The sequence below is a fragment of the Eschscholzia californica genome, unplaced genomic scaffold (genome assembly GCF_041429995.1).
Source record: "Eschscholzia californica isolate CP2 unplaced genomic scaffold, dmEscCali1.0.p SCAF_4, whole genome shotgun sequence".
NCBI classification, from domain to species: domain Eukaryota; kingdom Viridiplantae; phylum Streptophyta; class Magnoliopsida; order Ranunculales; family Papaveraceae; genus Eschscholzia; species Eschscholzia californica.
Window position 1 is genome coordinate 1,965,808 of NW_028238461.1, and position 26,848 is coordinate 1,992,655.

The following is a 26,848-nucleotide window of genomic DNA, read 5'->3' on the forward strand; positions in this document are numbered from 1 at the left end:
GCAAGACCTCCATAGGCAAAGAGATTACAACAAAAAAATAAAATAAAAGTAATAAACGACAAGATGATTTTTTTTTTTTTAATCTTTGAGGGACATAAAATATTAAAATGTAATTCAGAAGGGAAGGTCTTTTCGCTGGAGTTTTTGTCGGTCTCCTACCAAAGAGTATAACCTTATATTATCCAAATACCATTGTGAAGTTGTGATAAGTGACACAACTATCCTTTAATCCACAACAATAATTTTCCAACATTAGTTGTTGCTATTTGTAATTAAAAATAAGCTAGGAGGACTATAACATAACTAATTCAAAAACACAAAATAATAAAGCACAAAGTGGAGCAAGTTAATAACAACTCCTCCCTCCTAATCCTATAGCTTTACAACTACTAAACTTCCCCCCAATATTTTAAAATTTAATTTCCTGTAAAAATATCCATCAATATATAAGAAGAACCTCTCCCATCATAGCATTTCATCAAACAAAGCTTCAAACTTCCTCCTAAACAAGAAAACAATATTCATCTCTCACTCACTACATTAAGGTTCCAAAAATGAAAACCAATGGAGCAACTGTGATAAATGTCCCAGCTGAACAGAAGAGTACTAGTACAAATACACATGATGGTACTAAAGGAAAGACTAGTATAGCAACACCGGCAGCTACCGTAATTACTACTAGTAAAGCTATGAAACATCCTGGTGGATGGAAGAGAGGTGTTGCTATTCTTGATTTCCTACTAAGACTCTTTGGCGTTGCCACCACTCTCTCTGCCACCATTTCCATGGGAACTAGTGATCAAACTCTCCCTTTCTTCACTCATGACTTCCGTTTCCGTGCTAATTTTAGCGATCTCCCCGCTCTTACGTACGTACATCTCTCTCTCTCCTCTGTCTCCCTATATATAGAAAATATATTTATGGTCAATACTGGCCAGTTGTTTAACAAACACTTATTTGGTGGCACAAGTAGCAGTACTTATGTTGAATGTAATGTTAATTATGCAGGTTTTTCGTTGTAGCTAATGGGATAGCTTGTGGCTACCTCATCCTTTCTCTTCCATTCTCCCTTGTTAGCATCGCTCGCCCGCACGTAGTAGGGGCTAGATTACTTCTACTAATCATTGATATTGTGAGTATCTTAAACTTGTATACATATACACACATTTTATATGAATATTAGTAATACTACAGTCGTATTTATATGAATATTTCTTTTAGGCATTATATAACTTGAATAATATGAAATGCAGGTGATGATCGGATTCACATCTGCAGCATCGGCTGCAGCAGCAGCAATAGTGTACTTGGCTCATGTTGGAAACAGAAAAGCTAATTGGGTTGAAATATGCCAACAATTTAATGAGTTCTGCAAGCAAACCAGTGGATCGGTGGTGGCTTCTTTTGTTGGTTCACTCATTTTTATAGCTCTGGTTCTGCTTTCAGCTTTGGTTTTCCGAAAGCGTTAGTTTACATCGAAGAATGATTTCATCTACTTGTTTTATAATATTACCTTAATTGATTGTTGTGGGTGGTGGAATGGTGAATTTGTAGTTTGTTTGGATTGTGAGTAAAATGCAATCAAATCAGTCTGGCCATTTGCTCTTTTAACTTATTCACATATATTTGAGCTACTCCTCACCCAAACAGGGTGTGTCTATAGGCGCACCCAACATTTCTCTTGGACTCCCCTAAAAGTGTTTGACCATAGTCAATTTCCGACACCTCCCCCACCCCATACTCGGACTGACAAGCCGGAGGCAATGCTTGGGGCCTCGGACTGGTCAATCGGAGACCTTGCTTAAGGTCTCAAACTGGCCAATCTGAGGGTCTCTGACCATGCAAGCTCTCAAGGATCTCAAGATTAAATCTCTAAGTTTTTTTACTATCTGAAGAGAGAGAAAGAAGAACAAATGAAGAAGAGAGAGTGCCCGAGGGGCAACTCTTGGGTTGTACTGGGTGCGTCTATAGACGGAGGCCCCAAGAGGAATTTTGGGGCGCGCCTATAAACACACCAAAAAAAGATCTTCTTCTTCCTCTTCTCACCACCACCATCTCTATCTAGGATCGACTGAAATCCTATTATTTGACTGAAATCCTAACGTTTCAGTTGATTGAGTTTTGATTAAATTCTTATAGTTTCAGTCGGGGATCTTATAAAAAATAGTATTGTTGGTCGGAGGTAGCGGAGGTGGTGGCTGGCCAACAATTGTAGTGGTGGGAGGAAGTGAAAAAAATGGGCGTTGGGTGATTAGACCAAACTATTACAAAAGATTTTGAAAAAGAAGCAAACTCTAACTAACCCACCTGCTAGAGGCAAGTTTAATAGGTGTCTTTTTCTAACGGAAGGTCGAATAATTAAATCAAGCATACATTTGTGTTAAGGTATATTAGTAGCAATGGGCCACTATTTATGCACCCAAAACTGTTGTTATGTGGGGAAGATAAATTTATGAATTGTAAAAGTAATGGGCCACTATTTAGGTTTCAAATATGGCCAATGTGCCTGCCTCTCTAGGTGGTTGTTGTAATGTCAACTCAAAAAAAGGTGGTTGTTGTAATGAATTTAAACTAAAATCCTCTGTCTTTTCAGTTCCTTCACAATAGCTTTTAGGAGGTCCTAAAGGCACTCCATTTTTAGTAATATAGACACCTTATCCATAATCACTTTTCATGCATGTAAGGGTGCTAACAGCAATAAACTGATATGACACTCTCATGGTTTTTTTTATTTTATTCAAACATGTCTAAATAGTTGATTTGAGTTGTTTTTAGGCTTATTTAACTTGGACAAAATTCGTCCCACAATAATAAATAGTATCTACTTCACATACAATAATTATTCTGTAATTGGTTAGAAAATAATAAGTTACTCATCTAAATAATTATTTTTAGCTTATTTAAATTATATTAACTTCAAGCCAGTAGACAATAATAAATAGTATCTGCCTGTCATATAATAATTATTAGTAAGGCTACAAAATAATAAATTATATATTACTTTTAGTTGACTTGGTCGATCACTAATTGGAACAATATTATCATATTCAAATGGCGACTATTAACCACGAGAATCACACTTTATAGGTACTCAAGAGTCTGGGACGAAACCAAAATATGAAGCCAAGATGGGACAATATATATAAATATAATTTTGTTTGAATTTAAAAGATTATGTTACAGTCTTGTATTTAACTTTGTGATGTTGAATTCTAAAATTATATAAAGAGACCAAGAACTTGTTTCTAGTGATATCTTTGTAATACAATCATTCACTATCAAACTTTCAAAAATCATTCACTATCAAATAACCACGCAATTTTAGGACGCATAACTAATACAAAATTTTTCTGACTTTTTAAGTACTTAATTTTGCGCAAAATAAGTGTAACGAAAAGTTTATTTTTTTTAATAAAATTGACAATTTGTTTTTCGTCAAATTTTGGCCGGAAATATGTTTAATTTACACGAGCATGAGATTTATAGAACAAGGGTAGAAGCTTAGATTTGAAAATTTGAAGAGATTTGTTTTACTTGTACTTTAAATAGTATTATAAATTCTCTTTTGTTAAGGTTGATCTTTATTAAATTCCGAATAAAAAATGGACAGCTAGACTTATATCTCAAATAACCGGCTGACATGTTTTTATACAAAGGATTTATTTATTACAATTGTGATGATGGTGGTGGTTACAGAGGGAAAAGGATGGTGGTGGTTGTTGAGGTGTGGTGGTGGTGTAGTAATGAGGGTGTGGTGACGGTGGTGGTCTAGTGATGGTGATACTGGTGATGGTTGTAGTGAAAGTATTGTGGTGGTTGTATAGTGGTGGTTAAAACGTGGCAGGAGGTATGGTGGTGTGGTAGATGCAATAGTGTAGTTGCGGCACATATATGGTGGTTGTGGTGATGTGTGATAGTGGTGGTAGACGTTTGTATAGACTATAGCGGTCCTTTTGGGACGGATGATGGTGGTGGTTGCAGTAGTCGCGATGACTATGACAGCAGTAGTGGTGAAACTATAACGGTGGTGGAAGTGCAGTCGGAGTTTTTTTTTTTTTTTGTTGTTTAAAGTGGAAGTTAACAATGGTGCAGTGGAAGTCAAATTGTTATGGTATCAACAAAGTGACAATAAAGATTGATAATGGTTGAATAAAATTGTAGTATATGTAATATGTCCAACTCTCCAAGTTACTTAAATTTAAATCATAAGGAAAAATATATTAAAATAAATCAATAAGCCAAATTGTTTACTTTGAGTAAAGTCAAAGTCTTATGTGCCACTAGATCTTAAATAGTAGTAGTATTTGATAATAAACACTTGGTGAAAGAGCCTAATTATGAGAGTTGAAATCAAATGAGATAAACAAGGGGGGAAATCCTACTAGAAGCACCTACCAATTTTGGCTTTCATAATCACTCTTATCTCCCTTCATGGCCTAAGTATATCAATATTTTTCCTCTTATTACACTTCTTGTTATATAACTATAATAGTAATTAACCCAACTAAGTAGAAAAAGCAATCCTACTAGAAGCACCCCAATTATACTAAAAGCACTACATATCAATACCCCTGCAGCTGTACAAATTGTATCCAACCTCTGTTCTCTCCTCAACTCTCTTTCAACTTTCTCTCTCTTCATCTTCAAATACTCTTCATATCTCTTTCTCACTTCCTCTTTCCTTCCCAATTTCTTTCTCTTCCCATTCACCATTCCTCTTTGTAAAACTCCTATACTGTCCTTCCCGCTTAAATTCCTTCCGTCCATATCCTCAATCTTCAAACTCACTTCTCTCACGTGCACTTTCCCTCCCGATGATCTCCCGCACGTGACAACTATTCCACTCTCTACAAACTCACCCGTTGACCTTCCTTCTTCCATGATCGTCACGAATTTCAACTCTATCTCTTCGGTCAACCAGTGCTGCTGTACCGAAACGGGTCTGACACTCGACATATTCACTGCTCGTCGTCCGATCGGATCAACCACGATCCAGCTCACCTTAAGATTCTCTTCCAGATCTTGACACGTCTTATCTGTGAAATTGATCGGGGTATGAATTCCGTCTTTTGGGTCGATAAGATCGATCCGAAAAGGGGAGCATTGAAACCAATCTGTTAGGGTTTCAGTGGATTGAACTTTAGAGAAGATGAGATTCTTTTTATAGTGAATATCAACGGCTGAGATTAACTCCCCAGGAAGAAGGGAAGGAGATTGAAGGTGGGGGTCTAGAGTTACTGGTGGTGGTGGGGATGAGTCTGAGCTGGCGGGAACGACCAGAAGAGGGAAAGAATCATAGAAGAAGGAGCGGTGACCGTCGTGGAAGGTGTTTATGACGTGGCGCATACGTGGATGAATGGTAGATGGCCACATGGAGTGACAGATAGTTAACCATAGATTTTGGTGTGTGGAGATGGTGTATAGTGCTGGTGATACAGAGGCGGCGCAAGCCAGGGCAGGTCCATCTAAACGAGTGAATATGTGAGTTAATAAGATATCTTGATGAAGGGTCGAGATCGTTTTGTCTTCGTCGGTTCCACTGGTGGTGGTCGTCATAATCGTCGGCGATGATGTAGAGAAAGCAGAAGAAAAAGAAGTAGGAAACTAAGACCTCATTTGTTTCATTGTTTGTGTTGAAAAAAGTGTGAGAAGAGGAATTTATAAGAAATCAAGAATTAATGAAACCAAATCAAAATGATATGGTCATTTATTATATGGTGGACATTTTTGTCATTTCGTTAGAAATTTCGAGTAATGGGATCCAACAACAATATTTATATATTTATATATGGGGGGAAGAAAATCGTTTTTATTATGATTTATTCCATTATTATAAGAAAATGATACATAGATTATAAGACAGAATAAAGATATTACGGTATGAAAAGAATAAATATACTATGACTAATGGAAATAGATTTTAAATAAATAAGTCGTAGGGCTTAAAATAGCAAACGCGGTTTTATATTGTGTACGTATATGATATAGATTATAAAAATGGGATGGTAAGATTTTGTATAGGACTCAAATGTCTACTTAATTGCATTGATTTATAGTAGTTGGTTCTCTTAACAAAAAAAAAAAATATAGTAGTTGGTGATATTTATTAGGGTTGCTTATATTGCCAATTATATGATTGTGTGTCATATAATAGAGTTACTGATTGGGTGAGTGCGAGTATACTGTTAAAATCATAAAACGTGTGTTAACTATTCACACATGAGACACTATTTTTTTTTTTTTTTTTGTTGAACTTTGAGACACTATTGGGTAAGTGTGACTATTTTCCTTTTAATAAAGGACTCAAGAGTCCTGCATTTGTCATTGATATACTTATTAGGTATTTAGGTGTATATCATGAATATATAAAATAAGTATATTAATTGACTTAATTACACCATTTGGACTCTTAAATGTCATACAGCATCTTTAAATAAGGTCATTTTAACTTCTTAAGAGTCCTAAAGCTCATCAATTATAAGCGTATTGAAGATATCTAAAGACCTATTTTTTATTAGTCTAAATTTAAAAAGGTCGCGGCTTTCGGGAATAAAGAAAATTCTCCGGGAAAAGTAAATAAATGATTGGAGACCTTCGCCGGAGGTCCGGTCTGTTCATGGACAGACCAGATCTCCGGCGAAGGTCTCCCTTCGCCGGAGTGTTAGAGAGAGAGAGAGAGAGGAAGAGAGAAATATATTTTTTTTTTTTTAAGGTCGCCGGCCGGAAAATTTTCCGGCCGGCAACTTTCGCCGGAGAAGATGATGAGGTGGCGAGAAGATGAAGTGGCAGAGAGAATAGATGAGATGGAGGAGAACTTTCACAAAAAAGTAATTTGCATTCCCCATAAAAATTTATTCCCCGGATAATTTTAAAAAAAATCTGAATTCCCTGGAGAATTTATTCCCCGGAGAATTTTCTTTATTCCCCAAAGCCGCGACCTTTAAAAAATGATTAGTTTGGCAACTAGAGACAGTTTTTACGAAAATTTTGCATTAGAGATGCAAATTTTTTTCTTTTTTTTTTTATAAAGGCTTACGTGACACTTAGGTGTTGTTTGTTTTTTTAGTTGTGTTTGAATCTGAATTGGCTGAATCTGAATTGGCTGAATTGTTTTACTAATTGGATGTTTGTTTTCTAAATTTGAATCAGTATGTCTGAATAAAAAAATTGACCATTTTATCCCTCACTAATATAATTAAACTAAACAAACCCCAAAGCCTTTCAAAAAAACAAACAGACATTTAACGTGGGCATAAAAGTGGTAGGTAGTAAAAACTAGGGTTTTTTATTTTTTCCTCTCATCTCCCTCTTCTTGCCGTCTTGCCCTCTTGCCGGAAGTCTCTCTCAGACGAATATATTATCTTGATCTCTCTCTCCCTCTCTAACCGATGGCAGCTCTCACCGAATCTCTCTCCCTCTAACCGATGAAAAGATCTCGCCGACTCTTTCTCTCACGATGGAGAGAACTCTCACCGGATATGTCTCTTTCTTTTGTCCCTCTTTCTCTCTCTATGCAAAGATCGGAAAAGCTAAACCCTCGCAGATCCGGCGAGGGTTTCAAAGAAAATGGTTTAGTGATCCTCGCCAGATCTGACGAGGGTTCGAACAAGACGAACCTCTTTAGATCCGGCGAGGGTTCACCGATTTTCTTGGTGTGATGGTTCTGTTCTGTTGGCGGTGCCCGTTGTGTGTTATGTTCGTGTTGCTCCCGATGTGTGGTGGGTTGTCTGTTGATGGTGGTGGTGGGATGTCTGTTGGTGGTGGTGGTGGGTTGTCTGTTAGTGGTGGTGGTGGGTTGTCTGTTGGTGGTGGTGGTGGGTTGTCTGTTGGTGGTGGTGGTGGTGGGTTGTCTATTGGTGGTGGTGGTGGGTTGTCTGTTGGTGGTGGTGATGGTTTTTCTGTTGGTGGTGGTGGTGGTTTTTCTGTTGGTGGTGGTCTCCCAAACAGCCTATTGTGTTTTTGGTGGTGGTGGTGGTGGTGGTGGCTTGGTGGCGGTGTGACGGTGGTGGCGGTGGTGGCGGTGGTGGTGGCAGCGGTGGTGGTACTGGTTGCAGTAAAATGTTGGAAGATTTTTTATTTATGGGGGCAGAAGAGTCTTTTGACAAATTTCAGCAATTGACCCTATATTTCAGACTTGTTTTGAAGTCTGAATTTGCGGGCTCTTTTTTAGCCAATTCAGACCTTGACCATTTTCAGCCAGATTTTCCGATTTTCTTAAACTCAAAAAACAAACATCTGAAATCTGAATTGGAACCAATTCAGATTTCAGATCTGAAAATATAAAAAAACAAACAGCACCTTAGAGTTTCAAGTATTACATTACAGATGCTCGTAGATGTTTCTGTGAAGCAGAAAAAAATTCTTTAAGTCCTGTAAATGTTATAATTTGGTTTGACACTAATTTTTGATAGATGGGGTAGTTGAACTTATCACAATTGTTTGGGATAAAATGGTCCTGCCCACCAATACATGCAGTAAGATTAATGAGAATAAATGATTAAAAAGTTGTTATTTAATACAGTGTTATCTTCTTTTTTTTTTAATATTGCCTTTTATGGTCATTACAAACTACAAAGGCATTGATACAATGTGATAAGTACGATAACTTCCGAAATATTACTGGTTTAAAGTCCGAAGAAATTAAATGGCCTAAAACCTACAGAAACTATTTTATTTATACCCAAATTCAATATTCTCGGATTTACATTTTCATGGTATCGAACCTAGGACTTCCGCATTACGAAGTATATGTGCTTACCAACTGAGCTACCAGTTGTTGACTTGTTATTTGATATTCTGATCGTTCCTCATATAACTAATTTGAAAGATATTCTGATTATTCATCATTTGACTAATTTTAAAATTTCAAATTAGTATTGTTACTAAACACTAATATAAGGAATAAAAAAATAGTAATAAATTATCCCTTGTTGATTTGCTTACGAATTGAGAGCAAGTGGTTTTTAGGAAAGCTATCCACTTAAATAATACTAATGAGAAAGGAATGTGTCCTTATTTAAAGAGACATATACTAACCAGACTAATCCAATTATCAGTGTAGCCTTGCATGACAAAAAGACTTTTAACTACTCTGATAAAATATCAACTCATTTGCACGTTGTTTATAAATTTAAAATAATGGTATGGTTGGTTAGATTCTTTCTTCTGCCAAACTAGATGATGTTTTTATTTCAGGAAATGAAAGAGATGAAGTCTAGATGAAATTGAAATAATGAAAAAATAGTGTTTAGAAAAATAAAGAAGATGAAAAGATGGTAGTGGCCACACGAAAACATGAAAATTAGCATTTGTCATTCTTCAGGAATGCACATATAAATTTGTTTTCTCGAGAGTTTACCTTTTTTCGTGACAATTTACCAACTCATAAGGGATATATCTTTTCATCCTTTGAGATTTTATTTATTATCATCTCGTAGAAATTTTATACTTCAAACTCTTGTAGAAATTTTGAGATTCGAAGACTTGTTTCAGACACACCAAACTTCAGGTTTGATTATCTCATATACAATATATGCTTCAATTTGATCTTAATCAAATTCTGGTGGTCAAGCATCCTCTTAGGAAAAATCTTCATTAACAGATCAATACCAACATTTTCATCATTACGATATATTCATACAAAATGAAACATTAGCTATGAGAGTAATACTAATTCATTTTCGAAGACAAAACTTACCTTGACCTTACCATAGAATGAATTGGATTAACATTCATATTAGTTTGCAATATTAACCCTTTAGTCGTTATCATCTATGTAATTCTCATATCCTTTTGATATAGTTTATTATGTCTCAACAAGCATAAAATCAATGGTTAGGGTTAGATAGGAATAATAAGAAAAGTTGAATATACAACAAAGAAATATCCAAATACCTTTTGACTTACCAATAAGAATTGATCAATCTTAGCAATATTTTATTTGTTTATGTTTTGCTCTAGGTGGTGGATAATTTCTTCCTCCCTTTGATCATAGAGCAATTCGTGCTGATAACGTGTTGTGAAAAATAAAGGAGGGAAGAAGAAATAATGGAAATATATTAACCAAGAGATTGTAGACAAGAAGAAACTAGATTGGTATTCATATGTTTGTACTCATATGTTTGTAGATGATTTCTCTACTTCGATATATTGGTATATTAGGTACATTGGTACACTAGTTTGGTACATCTTATTCACTAACAAGAAAGCTCTTTATATAGGCCTCTTGATGAGTTACAAAACTAATACAAGAATTACATATAATCAATGGTGTTTGAATACAAATAATGGTGGAGAACTTATGGTGGTGGGAGTTACGAAAGTGTGGTGGTCATCCACCATAAATCAAATATTTATAACATATATATATATATATATATATATATATATATATATATATATATATATATAAATAAGCTTTGAAAGAGATTGGCTTCGCAAAGACTTGAATGTAATCGGGTTTGGGCTAATCGGGTGGATCGCTCCATCGAGTCTACCATTAATTAACGGTAACAGTTTAACGAGGCTTTTCTTCTCGAGCATAGGAGAGGAACTTGCTCACTTTCCCACTCCACCACCCCTTACTTCTTCCTTCTGGTAAGCTAGTACTTCTTTCACATTAATCTACCAACAAAGTGCCATACTATTCAAAATTAGTGATACCTTAATATTAAGCCCAATTTTAGCCCAATATGGTACTTGAGAGTTGAGATCAAGCCTCTCATGTAGTTTATTAGAAACTTTATGGGCACCCATATCAATGTTCACGATTCACCAAACTTTAATTTTTTTCATAGACTCTAAGAATCGTTGTATTCAATACGATATGGATACATCATTAATAAAAACATGAATGGAATAATTCTGATAACCACTATGATTAAAGGCATCCTATGGGCATGAAAGTTCGTTCCTACTTTTACTTTATTCACACCCTTTATCACAAACCAATAAGTGATGGGTTCTACCTCTATCGCAATGTGCCTTCTAGATTTTGGAGTAAATGCACAACTGATTATATAGTTAATTCTACTGATCTGGCGTGCAGGTTGTGGTTGGTGGCATGGCATTTGGGTTTGTTCATTACCTTGACATTTGGACAAATTGGTTTCAAGGGAAGAAACTAGTCATACTTTGAGAAATGAAGAGCATTCTAATGTATAATTTATGTTTCAACTCTAATCTTAATACCTAATACTCTTTTCTTTCATTATTCTTCAATATTTCAAATGGGTTTAGTGTTAGTATTCCATTATCTCTCTCTCTCTCTCACTCTATTTCTTTTAACTTGCCTGTCCGAACAAACCAATGTACGAACATTATATCAGTTGGAGCCCTAGGTGGTTTCATGCGTTGCCGTCTGAAATGCTCTAAGCGAGATTTTATCTTCGATAGTGTGAAATTTACAGAGTTTAAAAATGCACCAAAAAGCTAAAAAAAAACCACCACAAAATTTGATTCTAATTATATTTTTAAGTTAATAGGGTAAAACTTGATGAAGTTGAGCAGTGCCTGTCAGGTATATAATGCTATAATACTGTCACACTTTAAACTGTTTTCTCCCTAATCTAATTACAGTGGACACTTACCCATGTCACAACTGATTCATCACTGCCTGCTGACCCAACACTTTATCTCTCTAGTATTTTGTGTCCTCGGGGATATTCTTCACAGAAAGAAAATTTGAGATTTCTTCAAGTACTTACTTTGAGAAACTTGTCAGGTTGTTGTGTTGTTAGATGTAAGCAGTGAGTGGAGATGAATATCTGAATAAACCAATTCTGAGCAGCGACGATGATATAATTACTACAGCTCCTTCGAAGAATACTCCATTTTCATTGAAGATGAAAAGAGAACTTAACTGGGGTGTTTCATGGCTAGGCTAGGAGGTTGAAGTCCCACACTGTGTCCAACCCCAACCCCATTGAACTCGAGCTTTGCTCGTTCGACTTCTCCAAGATCTGCATAAAGATAGAAAGAGGTCATAAGAGGAGAAAAATAATTTGAACTTACTATTCAAAGAAAAACCATTCAGAGCATACAGATCTACTGTACATTAAGACTTGCAGCCCGATACTTATCCTTTTGACATCGTTTCCAAGCGAATACCAGTGCATCAAATCTATAACTTGCCCTCTTGTATAAGGCATTATGAGAAGACACTCAGATGGTGTGTTTTATTGTTTTAACATGACTTGCTCTAACTTGTCTGAATATGAGTATGGCTTGTATTAGTCATCAGAGGCACAATAGTCATTTGAGGTTATTCCTGCCACCAGAGTCTCTTAATAGTTAATTAAGACTTATTTTGAATTTGACTGAAATGGAGCCAAAATTGGCATTAATCGGCCGTCCAGGTGAGCTAGATGCACGAGTTAGGTAAAAAAGAACATTATGAAATTTGACTCTTTAGATTGTTAAAAAAACTAATACGACCTCAGTGTTGCAAAAATTATCGGAGAAGTAACAATTATACAACAAAAAACAAAATACAGGAGAAGCAAATACCTAAATCAGCTGATAGGAGAGACTCTCCCTGGTAGTTCGGTCCGGCCAAAACGGCCCCTGATGGTGAAATAATAACACTCCCTCCTGAACAGACAATTGAATCTTGGGAAAGCCCTGCATTTGAATCTCTCGAATCACAGTCCAACTGAACTGGATAGTCTTTCCTTAGGCAGAATTGATTTGCAGATAAAACGAAGCATCCACCCTCAGTAGCAATATGGGTCACGGATGAACGCCATACATCTCTCTCATCGGAAGTGGGAGCACAATATATTTCAACACCTGTGGGTTTAAACCAGGAAATAGGAGGGGGAAGTTAGTGTAGTAGATGAATGTTACTCTAACTCTTTACCAAAGAAAGCTCCATTTTAGCTTGATATGCAAAGTAGCACAAACATAATCAATTTCCAGCTCTCTCGTTAAAGAAACACATAAAATAGAGTGAGAGGCCTGATATTTCGATCGGTAGTGTAAAGTGCCCTCGAGTTATATATCTTTCCTATTCACAGTGAGGCACTCAATCATCTGATAATCCATCTCATTGATCTACTAAGTACAGCTAACTAAAAAGATACTCAAACGAGAAAATAGGGAGAAGTTAGCAGATGTATCTCTAACAGAAGAAGATTGCATTATTTTTTGAGTTTGATATGCAACTAAGCACCACAATTGAGAGACACTGAGGACCAATTAATTTGGTGAGAAATTTGATAGTAACCTAAAGTTAAACATATTTCTACTCACAATAAGAACATTAAGATTCCCAAGGAACAAGACTGAAACAAAAATAAGCATGAAACAGGTACTGCAGTTAGCTATAGGATCCAAATCCACAATTCAGAAACCACATGTGATATAATTATTGTATAGCTAGTAGTGACAAAGTACATCTCCAAAGCAATAAAATTATGTATAGCAAGCTTTACCTTTAGCATATAATTCTGCTCTTAATAGGGGCATTTTGTTGTCCCAGCATATAAGGCCACCTATCTTTCCAATAGAAGTCTTGTATACAGGTAAAGTTCTTTGGTCTCCAGGACACCATATTGTGTGTTCAGATGTTGCTAACATGAGCTTGCGGTGTTCACCTAGATATTGGCCGTGGGAATCAAAAAACAAAACTGTGGAGTAAAGTGTGGACCCTTCTCTCTCTACCACTCCCATTACTAAATGAACTTTGTATTTGCCAGCTATTAACGCCAACCTCTCAACTTCAGGACCTGCATGTACATAGCATATTAACATAAAAATTAAAACAAAAAGGATAAAAGTACAGTGGGTACTTTATATTTAGATAGTCGACACGCAACGACATCCCAGTCAAATTCAGCGCAATGTTATACAGAAAGTGGTTAATCTGGGTATAAAAGGGATTAGGTCATGAAATTTCTGTGTTTCTTGTAGGAGTAGCTGAGCCAGAATGAAGTCACAGGGACTACTCACGCGGGAATTGAAATGCTCAGTTTAGGAGAATTCTTTAGAATTTTATTTTAAGATCTGTCCACTCAGACTCTATAAACAGTGAGAAGCTCGGCAAGGGATTCTTCACACATGGTTACAACTATAATAAAATCATGAATCTCTCTCTCTCTTTTGCCACTCTTGCTACATCCTCCACTGATCTGATGTCTTTCCTACAATGTAAATCTGACATTGATATTGTTTACTTAAAGTTAGCTTTTCCATTTTCCATCCAGATGGACTCACATTGAAGAGAGCAACTACCAAGAAATAACCGGTGTTCTCACTCTTTTCAGTTTGCAGATGAAACAAATTTAAGAACACCAACAATGAAGAAAAGCAGATATGAAGTCAGTAATTCAAGATCATTGAACTCACCCGGCACATCAATTGCTGCAGCATGATACTTTTCGAAATCTTCGGTAATATTTCCATCTGTAACACCAAAGTCTGAAATACGGGGATAGCCACCAACAAATGCCTCCGGGAAAACAACTAATTGCGATCCATATGCAGCAGCACCTGCGATTAGCCTCTCTGCCTTATCTGATCACAAAGATGAAGAGGTGATCAAATAAAGAAGTTTGAAAACAGAAAAGAAGTAGATGTTAGTTAGAAAGGCACTACATTTCTAGGAATTCTCCATGCCACAAGCTAGCCCGCCCTCAAATGCCTAATCTGGTTTGGTAGTGATATTTAAGTTTTTATTAAAGAAAGATGACATGAGAAGATGTTATACTACTTCAGTGTTCAAAGAACAATGAATTAAGATACAGAAAATGATTACCAAAAGATACTACGGAAAACAAAATCTTAATAACGAGACACGTTATGTAAGATGAAAGCAAAATCTCAAACAAACCAAATCATAACAAAATCTAAGAGTCTGTAGAAAATGAAGCAACAGTTTGGAAGAAGAGGCTTTCAATGGGCTTCATAGAGAGGGGTTTAACATCGGGATATACGTATGCCACGGAACACTCTCTTCTGAAACTCTATTATAGATATTGCACCCTAGCTATATGCCCAATCAAAACCCAAATGCTGGTTGAATTGATCCCTTAAATATATCCGAAAAAAATTACACATAAAAGATCAAGTATAAGATTGTGAGCCACAACAACAATTTGGCTAGAAACTGGCATAGGATTCGAAACATGTAATTCCAAGTAATCGCAATTACTAAACTGTTTGTTTTGGTCAATAATAGGTTTGATAGAGATTGATTGTGTCCGCTAATATTTGATTTGTGATTCCAAGAGAAAGGAAAACGCAAATACACTCCTTGGGTTAAGGATTCCCCTTTCAGAGGAATCACATTCTTTTCTGTAATATGATTCCTGCTTTACTCCCGTGCACCAAACACGATTTTGGAATGTGATTCTTAGTAATCGCATTCTAATTCATTGTGCTAAACATGACTCTATAGTACTAACTAGAATGCCAAATAAAATTAACACACTAAGGGTTCTTTATTGACCCAAACCTACAAAATTTTACTCCTTTCCCTTCACATATATTCAACTCCATGAGAAACATCATCTGAGAACTCTTTTCCAAGTTGTTGCATGCAAATAATTGAAACCCATCAATAAAACAAATAATAGAAACTACATGAACCCTAAAACCCTAAAAATCAATATGATAAAGACCAAATTTTTAACTGAAAATAGAGTTTGTGAAATAATACCTATAGTGGCCGGAGTATCATAAAACACAGTTGAGGCTTGAACAACAGTAGCTCGTATAGTAGGACGAAGACTAGTATCAAACTCCGCCTCTACCTCACCGGAAGTAATAGCCGGTCCACCACCATTAGAAACGGGTATAATCGATTCCGAAGGACTAAATCTTGAAAGAGGATTTGGTTCAGAAGAAACTTTTGATGAGAGAACAAGTTCAGGACGAGCTTGTTCTAAAAGCCATTGAACTGTTTCACCGTCCGATCTAAGACCTAGTTCATTAGTTAAGTGAAATATACCAGGAGCACAAGTAGCCGGAATTCTGATTCTACAACCACGTCCGTCGATTTTAGCGTGTCGGTCGTTGACTCGCCGGCGTTTATTGGTATTTGATTCCGGAGTTTGATTCCCATTAGCGACCGACGGTTGGATCTCTTCCATCTTCCAAATTGTTATGCAGCAGCAGCAGAGTTCGTGTTTGTTTCTCTCTCTAGAATGCTGTATTTAAGAGGGAGGGAGGGAGGGAGAAAGAAGAGGGCTCGTGCGGGCGGGGGGGGGGGGGGGGCTGTTTGTTTCTCCACAAAACTGAACCAACACTGTCAAGCAAGAAAACCTTACTTGACCAAGTTGACCTAGACCACCGTGCGTAGATTACTATTTTTTTTTTTGGTATTTTCCTAAATTTAATGGGTTAACTCTAATATGACCCCCAATTTGTGACTAATTGCAAAATTTGGCTCTCATGTTTGTCTACTATTTCAATTTGGCTTTCAAACAGGATTGCCAAAGTTAAACTTAACAGTCAAAAGCTCATTCTGTTTTTACCCTTCATTTAAAAAATAATACATCCTCTATTTTCTCTTTCTACTGATTGAAAACTTGTCCTCGGCGACGATCAGTCGGTCGATGGCCATCGACTAGTTTCACAAGCCACAGGCGAGTCCCGACTCCCAAAGGAGCAACACAACAACCAAGGACAAAGCAAAGCAGCCGAGTCATACAGCTCTGAGTGTTGCGTCAATTTCAAGACGAGTGCGTCTGCCGATGAGGCAGTGGAGAATGTCACACCCATAATTTTCGACACAAGAATGATTGAATTATGGTGCTAAGTTACATCTCTTGTCTCGGTGGGAGTGCTTAGAGCATTCTGGAGACAGCATTGTGTGGCGAACTCTTAAGAATTCAGAGAGATTCCACAAGACTTTTGAAGCTTTTAGAACCTGGACTCTAGAAGGTCCAAAATATCTCTATAATAGTCTTTAGGAAGTGTGTAGAGAATTCCACATAATGTTACGAAATTCTCCATCCTGGAATGTATTTAGATCCTTCCATCCTTCTTAGTACTGTAAAATGGAGAAGGGGTTGTCTACAACCCTTGATTGGAGTGGTAAGAGGTATAATCTTCCACACTAGAGATCAAGGGTTCGAAACACGCTGAACAATTCAAAAAAAAAGTGGAGAAGGATCTCTCATTTGGAATTAACCAAGTTCAAAACCAGCATAAAGTTCTACTAATTGACTTCGACACCATGGAAATGGTGTGCACATATAAGTTGTACTTAAAGAGTTTTTCTTAGTAAGACTTCACTCCTTCCTATTTCAACGAAAAAAAAAAGAGTTCACTCCTTCCAAGCATGAGTGTGGTCTTGGGTAACGTTGTCTTGCGATCTCCTAGGTACTTTGATGTAGAGTGTTCCTTGTGTTATTCTCCACCAAGGAACGTGAATGAGTTGCTCGGTTCAGCTTCAAGGGAAGGTTGACTTGTGCTCGACTTAGGTCAGTGTTGAGCATAAATGTCGCACCGGTATTGGACGACAATGTCGAATCAAGCTTTACTTCGTGACAATGAGCTCGTAGTGAAGGTTGGCAAGGTACATGTTGTGCCAACTAGGTGGAATAATAACTTTTCTAGTTCGTATTTGAATCAAGTTGTGGTTCCTTTTCATCCTAAGTAGAAAATATTTTGGGTTACTTCCGTTTTGGCCCCATTCTGTGACCAATTGGATGTTTTGGCCGCCGACAACCGAAATTTTGTGGTTCCTCGAATAACACGTTCAAACCAGCTGGTTTTTTGTTAAATTTTCTTTTAAGAAGATAGAAATTCTAAAATCACACAGGGATGATACTATTTGTATTATGTACATTAACATCTTACATCAGTTAATCATACCTAACAACTAACATAATTTACATTTAGTCCAAATTTTATGGAGGCCGACCATAGAGGAAATCTCATCCGGGAACCCATAACACTCATTTCTTGATCTTCACAGCCCTTATTTGGGGTACTCAAAGAAACTTGCGACAACCTCATACAAACATAGAAACCGTATGTCCGTGCGTAGTGTTGTGGAGTTAATGGATGATATCTTAAGGTCATTGATAATGGCAGCAGAAGATGACTTCAGCTTTTACTGAAAGAAGAAGGCAAATTCATATTTCTTTTATGGATCAAGCACAAGAATCGAAATGGTTCTTGAGTAAACCCATATACTTCGGCTTCATGGATAAATTCATCCCCGAAAGCTCTCAGAACTTAGCAGCAGAAACAAAACCAGTAAGACCAAGATGAGACAAATGACAGAGATTAGCCTACTATTGACTGTATGATGTGAAAATCTACTGCCCATGAAGCTCTTTACCGAACTCTTGGTCTCATGGTGAACTACGCTTGTATATGAACCGTTCTTACTGGTTGCAACCATAGGATTTGATTGTAACCTGATTCTTCTCTGTGCAGTTCCCTGGCGATGATTTCTCTGTGGCATGACTGTGATACTTTCCTGATCAATATTTCTCATGCTCGCAGAAACTATCGATGAATCTAATGGAGTCGAGTATGCTGAAATATCATCAAGTTTGATGATATCATCTTTCATAATGTCTGCAAAACAATTGTCCTCCAGCCCAAAATTGTGACCCTGGAATTTACCAAGTTTTATAATATTTAGCCACTCTTTCGCGAAATACTATGGTGTTTTTTATGTCAAATTGAGATTTTGAATCTGACTCGGAATCCCAAGTGTACTCGAGTCAGTTTTAGAATGTTTAATTTCTCTCTGCCTCGTGCATCTAACTTGTCTAAATGTCTGATTCAGGCTAATTTTAAGTCCATTTGAGCCAGACATAAGAAACCTGAATTTAGAACCTATTATCTGAAATAACCTGAAATGACTATTCTATACAAGGTAGACTCAGCCTTAGATCCAAAAAAGTCAGACTCGTGTGATTTAGATCGATACAATAAAAAAGAAACAGACGCCAACTTAGTGATTCATTCTTTCAAAAAATACTACAGTACGGAATTTCTTAACTAGTTAGGGAGTAAACCAAACCTCTTCGTTGATTTCAGATGCATCGGGTTTTTCATTGAAAAGATCTTGTAAGATACTTGTCTGCTTTCTTGGCGAGCAATCACCTGCCCTATTCTCTCCATTAGTATATGTCTGCAACGGCTGCACGTCTACACCAACTTGGGTATCAGCATACAGCTCATTATTGTTAGTAGTATGTGATGAGATTGTATTACTCTCTATCTCACAGTTTTCATTGTCGTCAGTTGAAGGAACTTCATGCTTATTTCGTATTCGACAAATAACATAAGGATCCTGCATATCAACCTAAACCCATGAATTCATGATTCACTAAAAACAGAAACTTTTCATCACAATTTCTATTTCATTTTTAGAACAAAGTACCAACTCATCAGCTACGGCACTACGTTTCATATCTTAGCCGACCCAAGGTGAACTAGAACTACCCGAAATCTTACACGAATTTATAAATCCTCAATGACCAAACTAATCTTATAATCTCAAGATTTCATAGATAAGCTTAATGTAGTTTTAGTAAAAAGAAAAGTAAGGCAAAGTTCATAACTTGATATGAGAATCACCTGGTGTTTATCGTTTTTGTTTCGTTTCATACAATATTCGTGCATTATCCATTCGGTTCTTTCGCCTTTTGGAGCTCGACCTACATGGAAAACCAATGTCCTTTTTGTACCAATGACATGAGAACCTGACTTGATCCCACGCTCTTTCCCTGTTGCTTTCCAGAAACCAACTTCAGTTGCCCTTTTAGCTTGTGAACCATTTGGGTATTTTCTTCCACTTGGGGAGAAGAAGAACCATTCATGATCTGATTTTATAATTGATTTTGCTGTTCCATATAGTACAAGAAAATTGATCATGGATTCTCAAAATTTGAGCTTTATAAAAAACAAGTAGTAATAGAACCACAGTGAGAAAGGGGAATTGATTACCTACCTGGTAAATCCCAAGGCTCAAATTTACAGATATCAACTTCTGGAATAACATCATCACATTTGTCTGAATCACCTGTGATTTTCTTCTTTAGATAATGAGATATTAGTTCAATATCTGTTGGTGAAAACCTAAACCCTGGAAATATACTTGAAAACTCCATTCAATTTGAACTTGGAATTATTTCCACAAAACCATCCATTTTGGCAGGCTTATTTAATAATAAGATCAAATGAAGGGGAGGGAAAGAATTCTTTGGAATGGGGGTTCTTTAATTATTCCAGAGAGATACCATTTTCTTTTCTTCACCCTTCAAGCTTCGTTTCTTTCTTTCTTCTTGTTTATCTCTCTCTATACCCTTGGCCTCTTTATCTATTTGGATGATCAAGGAAGAAGTCTGAGACAAGAAAAGGGTTTTGGAATGCTTCACTCGTTTCGATGCAACACTCAATCTTAAATCTTAGAAACTCCGCCATTTAGAGCATCTCCAATGCAAGACTCAAGAAAAACTCTAAAAATCATATGTGTCAAGTATGAAAAATAGATCTCTAAATGGTCTCTTTCCTATTTGGCTATTTAGAAAGGCTACCGCTTTGGGGAAAGCAGAAAAATTTCCGGAGAAGATGGTGCAAAACTAAAAAAAAAAAACCAAACGCACTTCGGGGAAGGTGGTTCCTTTAGGCTTACTCTTTCTTCTCTCCGTCTCATTGTTAATCTCATTCAGGTTTTACAGATCATTTCTTCACTCTTTTCTCTCTCTCTCTCTCTAACTAGCTCTTTTGTCCATTTTAGGAATTCAAATTAGGTTTCAGTTACTTTTTCATTATTTCTTACCTAGATTCGTTTTCAGTGGATGCTGTTCTCTACCAATTTTTTTTTGTTGAACCTGCTCTCTACCAATTAGACTTCTGAAATCATTTTGATTCTGATTTTAATTAGAAATCTGTCTCTGGGCTTTTGATGACATCTTCATTGTTGGATTTATACGAAATCTCAATCTGAAAATTAATGGAATTGTCTACCCAATTACCCAAACATGAATTTTGACTTAGTTAATGATCTTATAATGAAATCAATCTATAAAAAGCTTTAATAGCCAATACCCACTTTCTGAAAATACCCATTTTCATAACCATTATTGCAGAAAAAGCAAACAGTTTTAAATCTACAAACAAGACACAATCAGAATAAAGAATCAAACATTAGTTGCAAAAAGGAATGGCGGTGGGTAGAGGTCGATTGGGTTTGTACTGATATAAGAAGAAGAAGATGTGAAAAAAAAACTTCTTTTGGAACTCAGATATTTCAAAATCCATCTTGTTGACATGATGATGCCTGTAATCAATCAAATACAGAGATTTTTCAAACTTCTCACAAGGAGTAGAGAGAAAAGAGGGAAGAGAAAGAGAGGTAGAAGAGAGAGAGAGAAGAGAGAAGAGAGAGAAGAGAGAAGAGAGAGAGAGTTGCCGGCGTTAATGGTAGAAGTCGCCGGGATCCGGTGAAGGTCGCCGGAGTTCTAGTTGAGGGAGAGGAGAAGAAGAAAAAATAAAATATTGAAAGGGTGATGTTTGGAGGAAACAAAAAAAATTTATTTCCACCCAAAACTTATTGCCCCGGAAACTTTGCTGATTTCCCCAAAACACTGGCCTTTAGAAATACTCTATTGGAAAGTCTTCTCCAATGCAACACTTAAGATAAACTCTAAAAACCTATATTTTAGTGTAAAATTAATTGATTTGCTTATGTGGCACTTAGAGATCCTCAAGAGGACACTTTAAATTTAGAGTGTCCTCTTAAGGATCTCTAAAATAACTACCGCCACCTCATTTTCGAGATTCAAGTTAAGTGTTGCATTGGAGATGGATTTTGAAGAGAAACTCTTAAAAATACTATGTGGCACTCTAAGATTTAGAGTTTGAGTGTTGCATTGGAGATGCTCTTAAGAGTTTTTGACTTTTTTTTTTCTTAAAAAATCCTCTCCAATGCAACACTCTATTTGGAACTCTAAGATGACGTGTCGAGGGTGGAATAGAGATATCTCAAAAGGACACTCTATTTCCAGAGTGTCCTCTTGAGATATCTCTAATTGTCCAACTCATCGATATTTGATTTTCATTCAATAGAAATCGAGTCTTCTATATTTTCTAAAATAACTTATTTACAAAAATAATTATGCGACATAAGTAAATAAGATAAGTTTAGAGTTTTGCATTGGAGACAAAAAAAATAGGATCTCTATTAACACCACCTAGGAGTGAGAATCTCAAATGGAACTTGACACATAAGATGAATAGAGATTTTTTTGAGTTTTGCATTGGAGATGCTCTTAGGCTCTGGTCGATACTTTGCGACTTTTGTGTGCCACAAAGATCTGCGTTATAACTGTTTTACGATGATAAATTTGAGTCACCTTAACATATACTATACTATAAGTAAAATAACAAAAATTCTATTTATCCCTCCATTTTGCTCCACACTCAAGTGATATGTTGTCACATCGGCAGAGGGACCAAAATGGAAGGATGAATAAAATTTCTCGTGAAATATAACCCAATTACAGATTACATACGAAGGCAACACGATACCAATGAGATCACAAAAGGTCCCCCATTTTTTGGTGTAACGGTTGGGCATCCCTTTTAAGTTCGCGAGGTCATGGGATCGAGTCTCGGTGGAAGCAGTTGCCATCAAAATCTATCTTATTTAGGTTATAAATAATGTAATAATTTGTCGGGCTTTAGACCTCTTTCATTCTTAGTTTAAATTAGGCGGTTCTCGTACTTAATACATTTTCATGATGCATCAATGCCTTGTAGCGACTAACGTAGAGCGTAGTTGAATTCTCACAAAAAAAGATGAGATTACACAAGTAAAGTTTCCACCTAACCATTTTTCCTACTTACATTGAAATTTTGGGACGCTCCCCTTAAATTTGTTTAGATAAACAAAATCTTAAAATTCTAGATGTCTATACTTTAAATAATGTTTGTTTTGTATGAGAAAAGTTCAAAAAGACAACTTTTTCAAATGTTATATTTTTTGGGTACTTCTGTTTTGGCCCCTAATATGTTACCAGTTGGGTTGTTTGAATATTAGAAATGTCTAGCAGTTTGATTTGGTCTTGAAAGCCTGAAAAAATATCAAGTTTTTCTGAAAATTATCCTTAGGGCTCTACAAAAAAAGTTAAAACATCAATATCCACCTCGTTTCCCATTCCCATTTCTCATCCATTTCATATTTCCCTCTTTCCAGAACCAGAACCGTCCCTTCACTAGAACATCGAGGATACAGAGAGAGAAGAAAAAGGTTGAGAGAGATAAAAAAGAAAAAAGAAGAGAAAAATATTCAGTACAAAGGAGATAAGGAAGGAGAGATTTGGCGGGAGCAAAGAGAGATTTAGCAAAGAGACGAAAAGACAGTGGGAGATTATAAAAAAAAAAAATAAGTGTCGCCCACAATGGCTGTTTACCGCTAACCCTTGCGAGCTTGGAAAAGAAACCATTTGGAGAAAAGAATTACTTTTTTCTCCAAACTATTTGTACCCGATATTTTTTCTCCAAACGACCTTCCCACTTCTCAATCTCCACTGATGAACCAAAATATAGGGGTTATTTGTTAATGGGTTAATTCTGTATTGGCCCCCACTTTGTAACTAACTCATCCTTTTTTGGATCAAAAAATTTTCAACCCTTCCCGAAATTGCCTTAGGAGCAAAAAAGGAATGAATTGGCAAAAAGCTGAGAGTTCTCCCACATTCCTTTGTTTCATCACCTTTCTCCTCCACTTCATCTCTCCTTTGCCCACTTCATCATCTTCTTTTATGGAGGTCGCTGCCTAACAACATTTTCGGCGACCTTCAAACTAATTTTGTCTATTTCTCCATCTTCATTTTCTCTCTTTTTTTTTCGGAAAACGTGGTCGGTTGGCGACCTTCATCGGAGAAGATAATGAGGTGGCGAGAGGGAGAGATGAAGTAGATGAGATAAGTGATGAAATAGAGAGACGAGGTGGATTTAATCTGTTTTTAAGTTTTGAAAATTAATTCATTTTTGATCCCTAAGGGCATTCCCAAAAAGATTTGAAACTTATTTTGTCTTTGGGCGCCAAAACGAACTGCAAGACACTTGTTTATAAGGGCTAAACCGGGGAGTTGGTCCCAATTGGGGTCTAAAACAGAATTAACCGTCATAATTTCGAACACATAAGAGTGTTGGTAAAATAACCCCAAATGGGCCAAATCACATTTTGAGGGCTTTAACTTTGGAGTATAAATCTAGAAACCCTAACTCTTTCCCTTCTTCCTTACGGTAGCCTCTCTTCAATTTCTCTCTTGTTGCAGGTACCTTACTTTCTCTCGCATTTTCAGGGCTTTAACTCATAAATCTAGAAACCCTAATTCTCTCGGTTCTTCCTTGTGGTAGCCTCCTTTAAATTTCTGTTTCTTGTTGCAGGTACATTTTCTCTCTCTAGGCGGCGGCAGCAGCAGCAGAAGAAGCAATCATGGGTAGGGTTCGCACCAAGACAGTGAAGAAATCATCTCGACAAGTTATCGAGCGTTACTACTCTCGAATGACTTTAGATTTCCACACAAACAAGAAGATCTTAGAAGAAGTAGCAATCATTCCATCAAAACGTCTTCGTAACAAGATCGCTGGATTCTCTACCCATTTGATGAAACGTATCCAAAAAGGAGGTTCTGTTCGTGGGATCTCATTGAAACTTCAAGAAGAAGAACGTGAGCGTCGTATGGATTTCGTTCCTGAAGAATCCGCCATTAAAACTGATATCATTGAAGTTGACAAGGAAACTATTGATATGCTTGCTGCTCTTGGAATGGCTGAACTTCCTGGTGTTGTTAAACAAGCTGAACCAACTCTTGCTCCTCTTCCTGCTTTTGCTGCTCGCGGTGGTGCTGGTGGCGGTGGTGCTGGTGGACGACGATACTAAAAGAAACCCTTAGGGTTTATGGGTTGGTAAAAGTTTATTGGTACTGTTTTCTTTTTTTGGATCTTATGAGTTTCGTCTTGAAATTGAGACTGCATTTTGATTTGGATTAACCTGGAGATTACTTTAGTACTTGGTAGTTTAAAAGTGAAATTTCAACTTTTCATGTTATTTCTGTCTTAAATTGTGTTCTTATTTGCCATTGATTTTGTTTTATGTGGTTGTTAATCCTTAGAACTACTTGGTTTATACTAGTTTGATTAGTTTTTAGGTCATCCTCTCCTTCAATCTTGATTGATATTGGAGTTAAATTAGCATAAGATGTGCATATTATGTGTTCCTATGACGTGGTTTCTATTTGCTCATTTTGAATAAACTGTGCTTGCCTCTACATTTCTAGCTCGAACTAGAGACATTGAAGTAACTTGGGTTTTCCAACATGGGTTTTAAAGAGATTTTAGTTTGGTTGGAGTTGTCTCTTTCGATCTTTTCCAATGTGGTTTTGAGTGATCATTGTTCTTTGGCGTGCTTAGGGTTTTTGTTGTAGTGGGAGGGGCTAAATGATTTCAGAGTTATGGTAGTTTACTTCAATCTTTTAGCTATAAAAATCTTTTAGCTATAAATCAGTAGATGCTGAACTCGTCTATAGAGTTCGTCTAGTTAAGGTCCTTGAAGTCTTGAATTATGAATGCATATGACTCGGTGAGTTGAGGATAAAAGTGATTTGGTGGTTAACAGTCCGAAGTTTAGGTTAAAAGATAGTAACAGGTGAATGTAGTTATTCATTAGCTTGAAGATTTGTGGTGTGATTGTCAATGCTTGTATAATGATTTGGTATTTCTGATCGATACTCTGAAATTGTATCCAAATTGAGAGAATACTTTTGGAGAACAAGTATTGAGTTATGGTTGTACTATGGGTGTTTGGATAAGGTAGTAGCTTTTCATGTTTTATGTTTTTGTTGTTTCTTAAACTATTACCCGTGTATGTACGTCAAATTTGTTTTTAGACTCTTCTTAAATTTTCAATGCAAAGATGTTTGGAAGGGCTAAAATTACGTATCCTCCATTCCAAACTAAACTAGTATTGTGTTGCCTCGTATACTTCATGGTAGCCGATAAAAAAGAGACCTCTAATGGTTTCCTCCAAACAGTAAAACCCTAGAGACATCTGTAAGCATATTTTGTGCACTTGAAGTTCTTAAAAACTTTGAAGTTCTTTAAAATCATGACTATGAGTCCGGATTGTAAGGCAGATGGTATGCCCCTTTCATGATCTAGGCGCCGTTGATTGATTCTATCTATAATAAACATATGCAGGTGTATTCTGTTTGGATACTCAGTACTTTGGTCGGGCAAAATGGGTGTAACGTGAGGTTTGGATGTACATCTTTGGGGCGGGATGTACGTCTTTAGGGTGCTTATACAAGTCGCGATTGGGCAAATAAACGGGTTCAGCAGGGTAAAAATTATATGCGAATTTAATAAATATGAAGTTCAAGCAAGCATTAGGTCCATCAGCAGAGTAAATAAAGATCATCTCTTTCGGGATTTTGTTTTGGGTCTTCGTCATCTCCAAATCCCATCACCACCACCACACAATTGCCACCCCAACCAGTGAAAGCTTCCCATCACAAATAGCACCCAAGCTTAAAGCATCCCTTTAAGAAGAACATTCTTTCTCACCTCAACGGAGGAAGTTGACATTGATGGTGTTTTACTGATGGAGTTTTGATATTCAAGAAACTTCATTAATAGTGGAGGGTGACATTCATTAAAAAATTTAGGAGTTTACAAAATTAATTTATCTTCTCTTTCTCCTCGTTCTCTTCTCTTTCTTTACTCTATGTCTTCTCTACCTCTATCTCTGGCGAAAGGGAAGTGTCTTTTTGCCGGAGCTCATCCAATTTTATAACAGATAAGGGTTTGGGTGTTAGGAAGAGACAAAAGGTTCAAAATTAATTTTCTTTTTGCTTTAAATTTTACACTT

The 26,848-nt window shown here is 36.6% G+C and overlaps 5 protein-coding genes and 1 pseudogene across 6 annotated transcripts; 3 read left to right on the plus strand and 3 right to left on the minus strand.

The window, feature by feature from the left end:
• Positions 1 to 459: 459 nt before the first annotated feature.
• Positions 460 to 1,615, plus strand: LOC147541407 (casparian strip membrane protein 3-like). The gene is made up of 3 exons (XM_086636187.1): positions 460 to 868; positions 1,009 to 1,132; positions 1,254 to 1,615. The coding sequence occupies exons 1-3, from the start codon at positions 555 to 557 to the stop codon at positions 1,467 to 1,469; spliced, it is 654 nt and encodes a 217-aa protein (XP_086492313.1). The 5' UTR covers positions 460 to 554; the 3' UTR covers positions 1,470 to 1,615.
• A 2,582-nt stretch (positions 1,616 to 4,197) lies between these two features.
• On the minus strand, positions 4,198 to 5,787 carry LOC147541408 (putative F-box protein At2g36090 pseudogene; annotated as a pseudogene). The gene has a single exon (XR_015224258.1). The product of XR_015224258.1 is annotated as a putative F-box protein At2g36090 pseudogene (transcript).
• Positions 5,788 to 10,414: 4,627 nt separating this feature from the next.
• On the plus strand, positions 10,415 to 11,209 carry LOC147541409 (photosystem I subunit O-like; the record flags this gene model as incomplete). The annotated part of the gene is made up of 2 exons (XM_086632226.1): positions 10,415 to 10,596; positions 11,048 to 11,209. Coding segments are annotated over 2 exons (261 nt in total), but the record flags the coding sequence as incomplete, so codon positions are not given.
• Positions 11,210 to 11,452: 243 nt separating this feature from the next.
• LOC147541410 (bifunctional nitrilase/nitrile hydratase NIT4B-like) lies at positions 11,453 to 16,675 on the minus strand. Its single transcript, XM_086637292.1, has 5 exons — positions 15,659 to 16,675; positions 14,347 to 14,514; positions 13,434 to 13,727; positions 12,508 to 12,789; positions 11,453 to 11,960 (listed from the first exon to the last, which is right to left on the minus strand). The coding sequence occupies exons 1-5, from the start codon at positions 16,089 to 16,091 to the stop codon at positions 11,857 to 11,859; spliced, it is 1,281 nt and encodes a 426-aa protein (XP_086493418.1). The 5' UTR covers positions 16,092 to 16,675; the 3' UTR covers positions 11,453 to 11,856.
• A 1,021-nt stretch (positions 16,676 to 17,696) lies between these two features.
• On the minus strand, positions 17,697 to 22,306 carry LOC147541411 (NAC domain-containing protein 89-like). Its single transcript, XM_086637510.1, has 6 exons — positions 22,197 to 22,306; positions 19,919 to 20,374; positions 19,546 to 19,811; positions 19,192 to 19,258; positions 18,986 to 19,113; positions 17,697 to 18,571 (listed from the first exon to the last, which is right to left on the minus strand). Exons 2-6 carry the CDS (start codon positions 20,076 to 20,078, stop codon positions 18,164 to 18,166), a joined length of 1,029 nt encoding a protein of 342 aa, XP_086493636.1. The 5' UTR covers positions 20,079 to 20,374; positions 22,197 to 22,306; the 3' UTR covers positions 17,697 to 18,163.
• A 1,771-nt stretch (positions 22,307 to 24,077) lies between these two features.
• Positions 24,078 to 25,043, plus strand: LOC147541412 (small ribosomal subunit protein eS17-like). Its single transcript, XM_086673279.1, has 2 exons — positions 24,078 to 24,254; positions 24,367 to 25,043. Exon 2 carries the CDS (start codon positions 24,416 to 24,418, stop codon positions 24,860 to 24,862), a length of 447 nt encoding a protein of 148 aa, XP_086529405.1. The 5' UTR covers positions 24,078 to 24,254; positions 24,367 to 24,415; the 3' UTR covers positions 24,863 to 25,043.
• Positions 25,044 to 26,848: the final 1,805 nt, after the last annotated feature.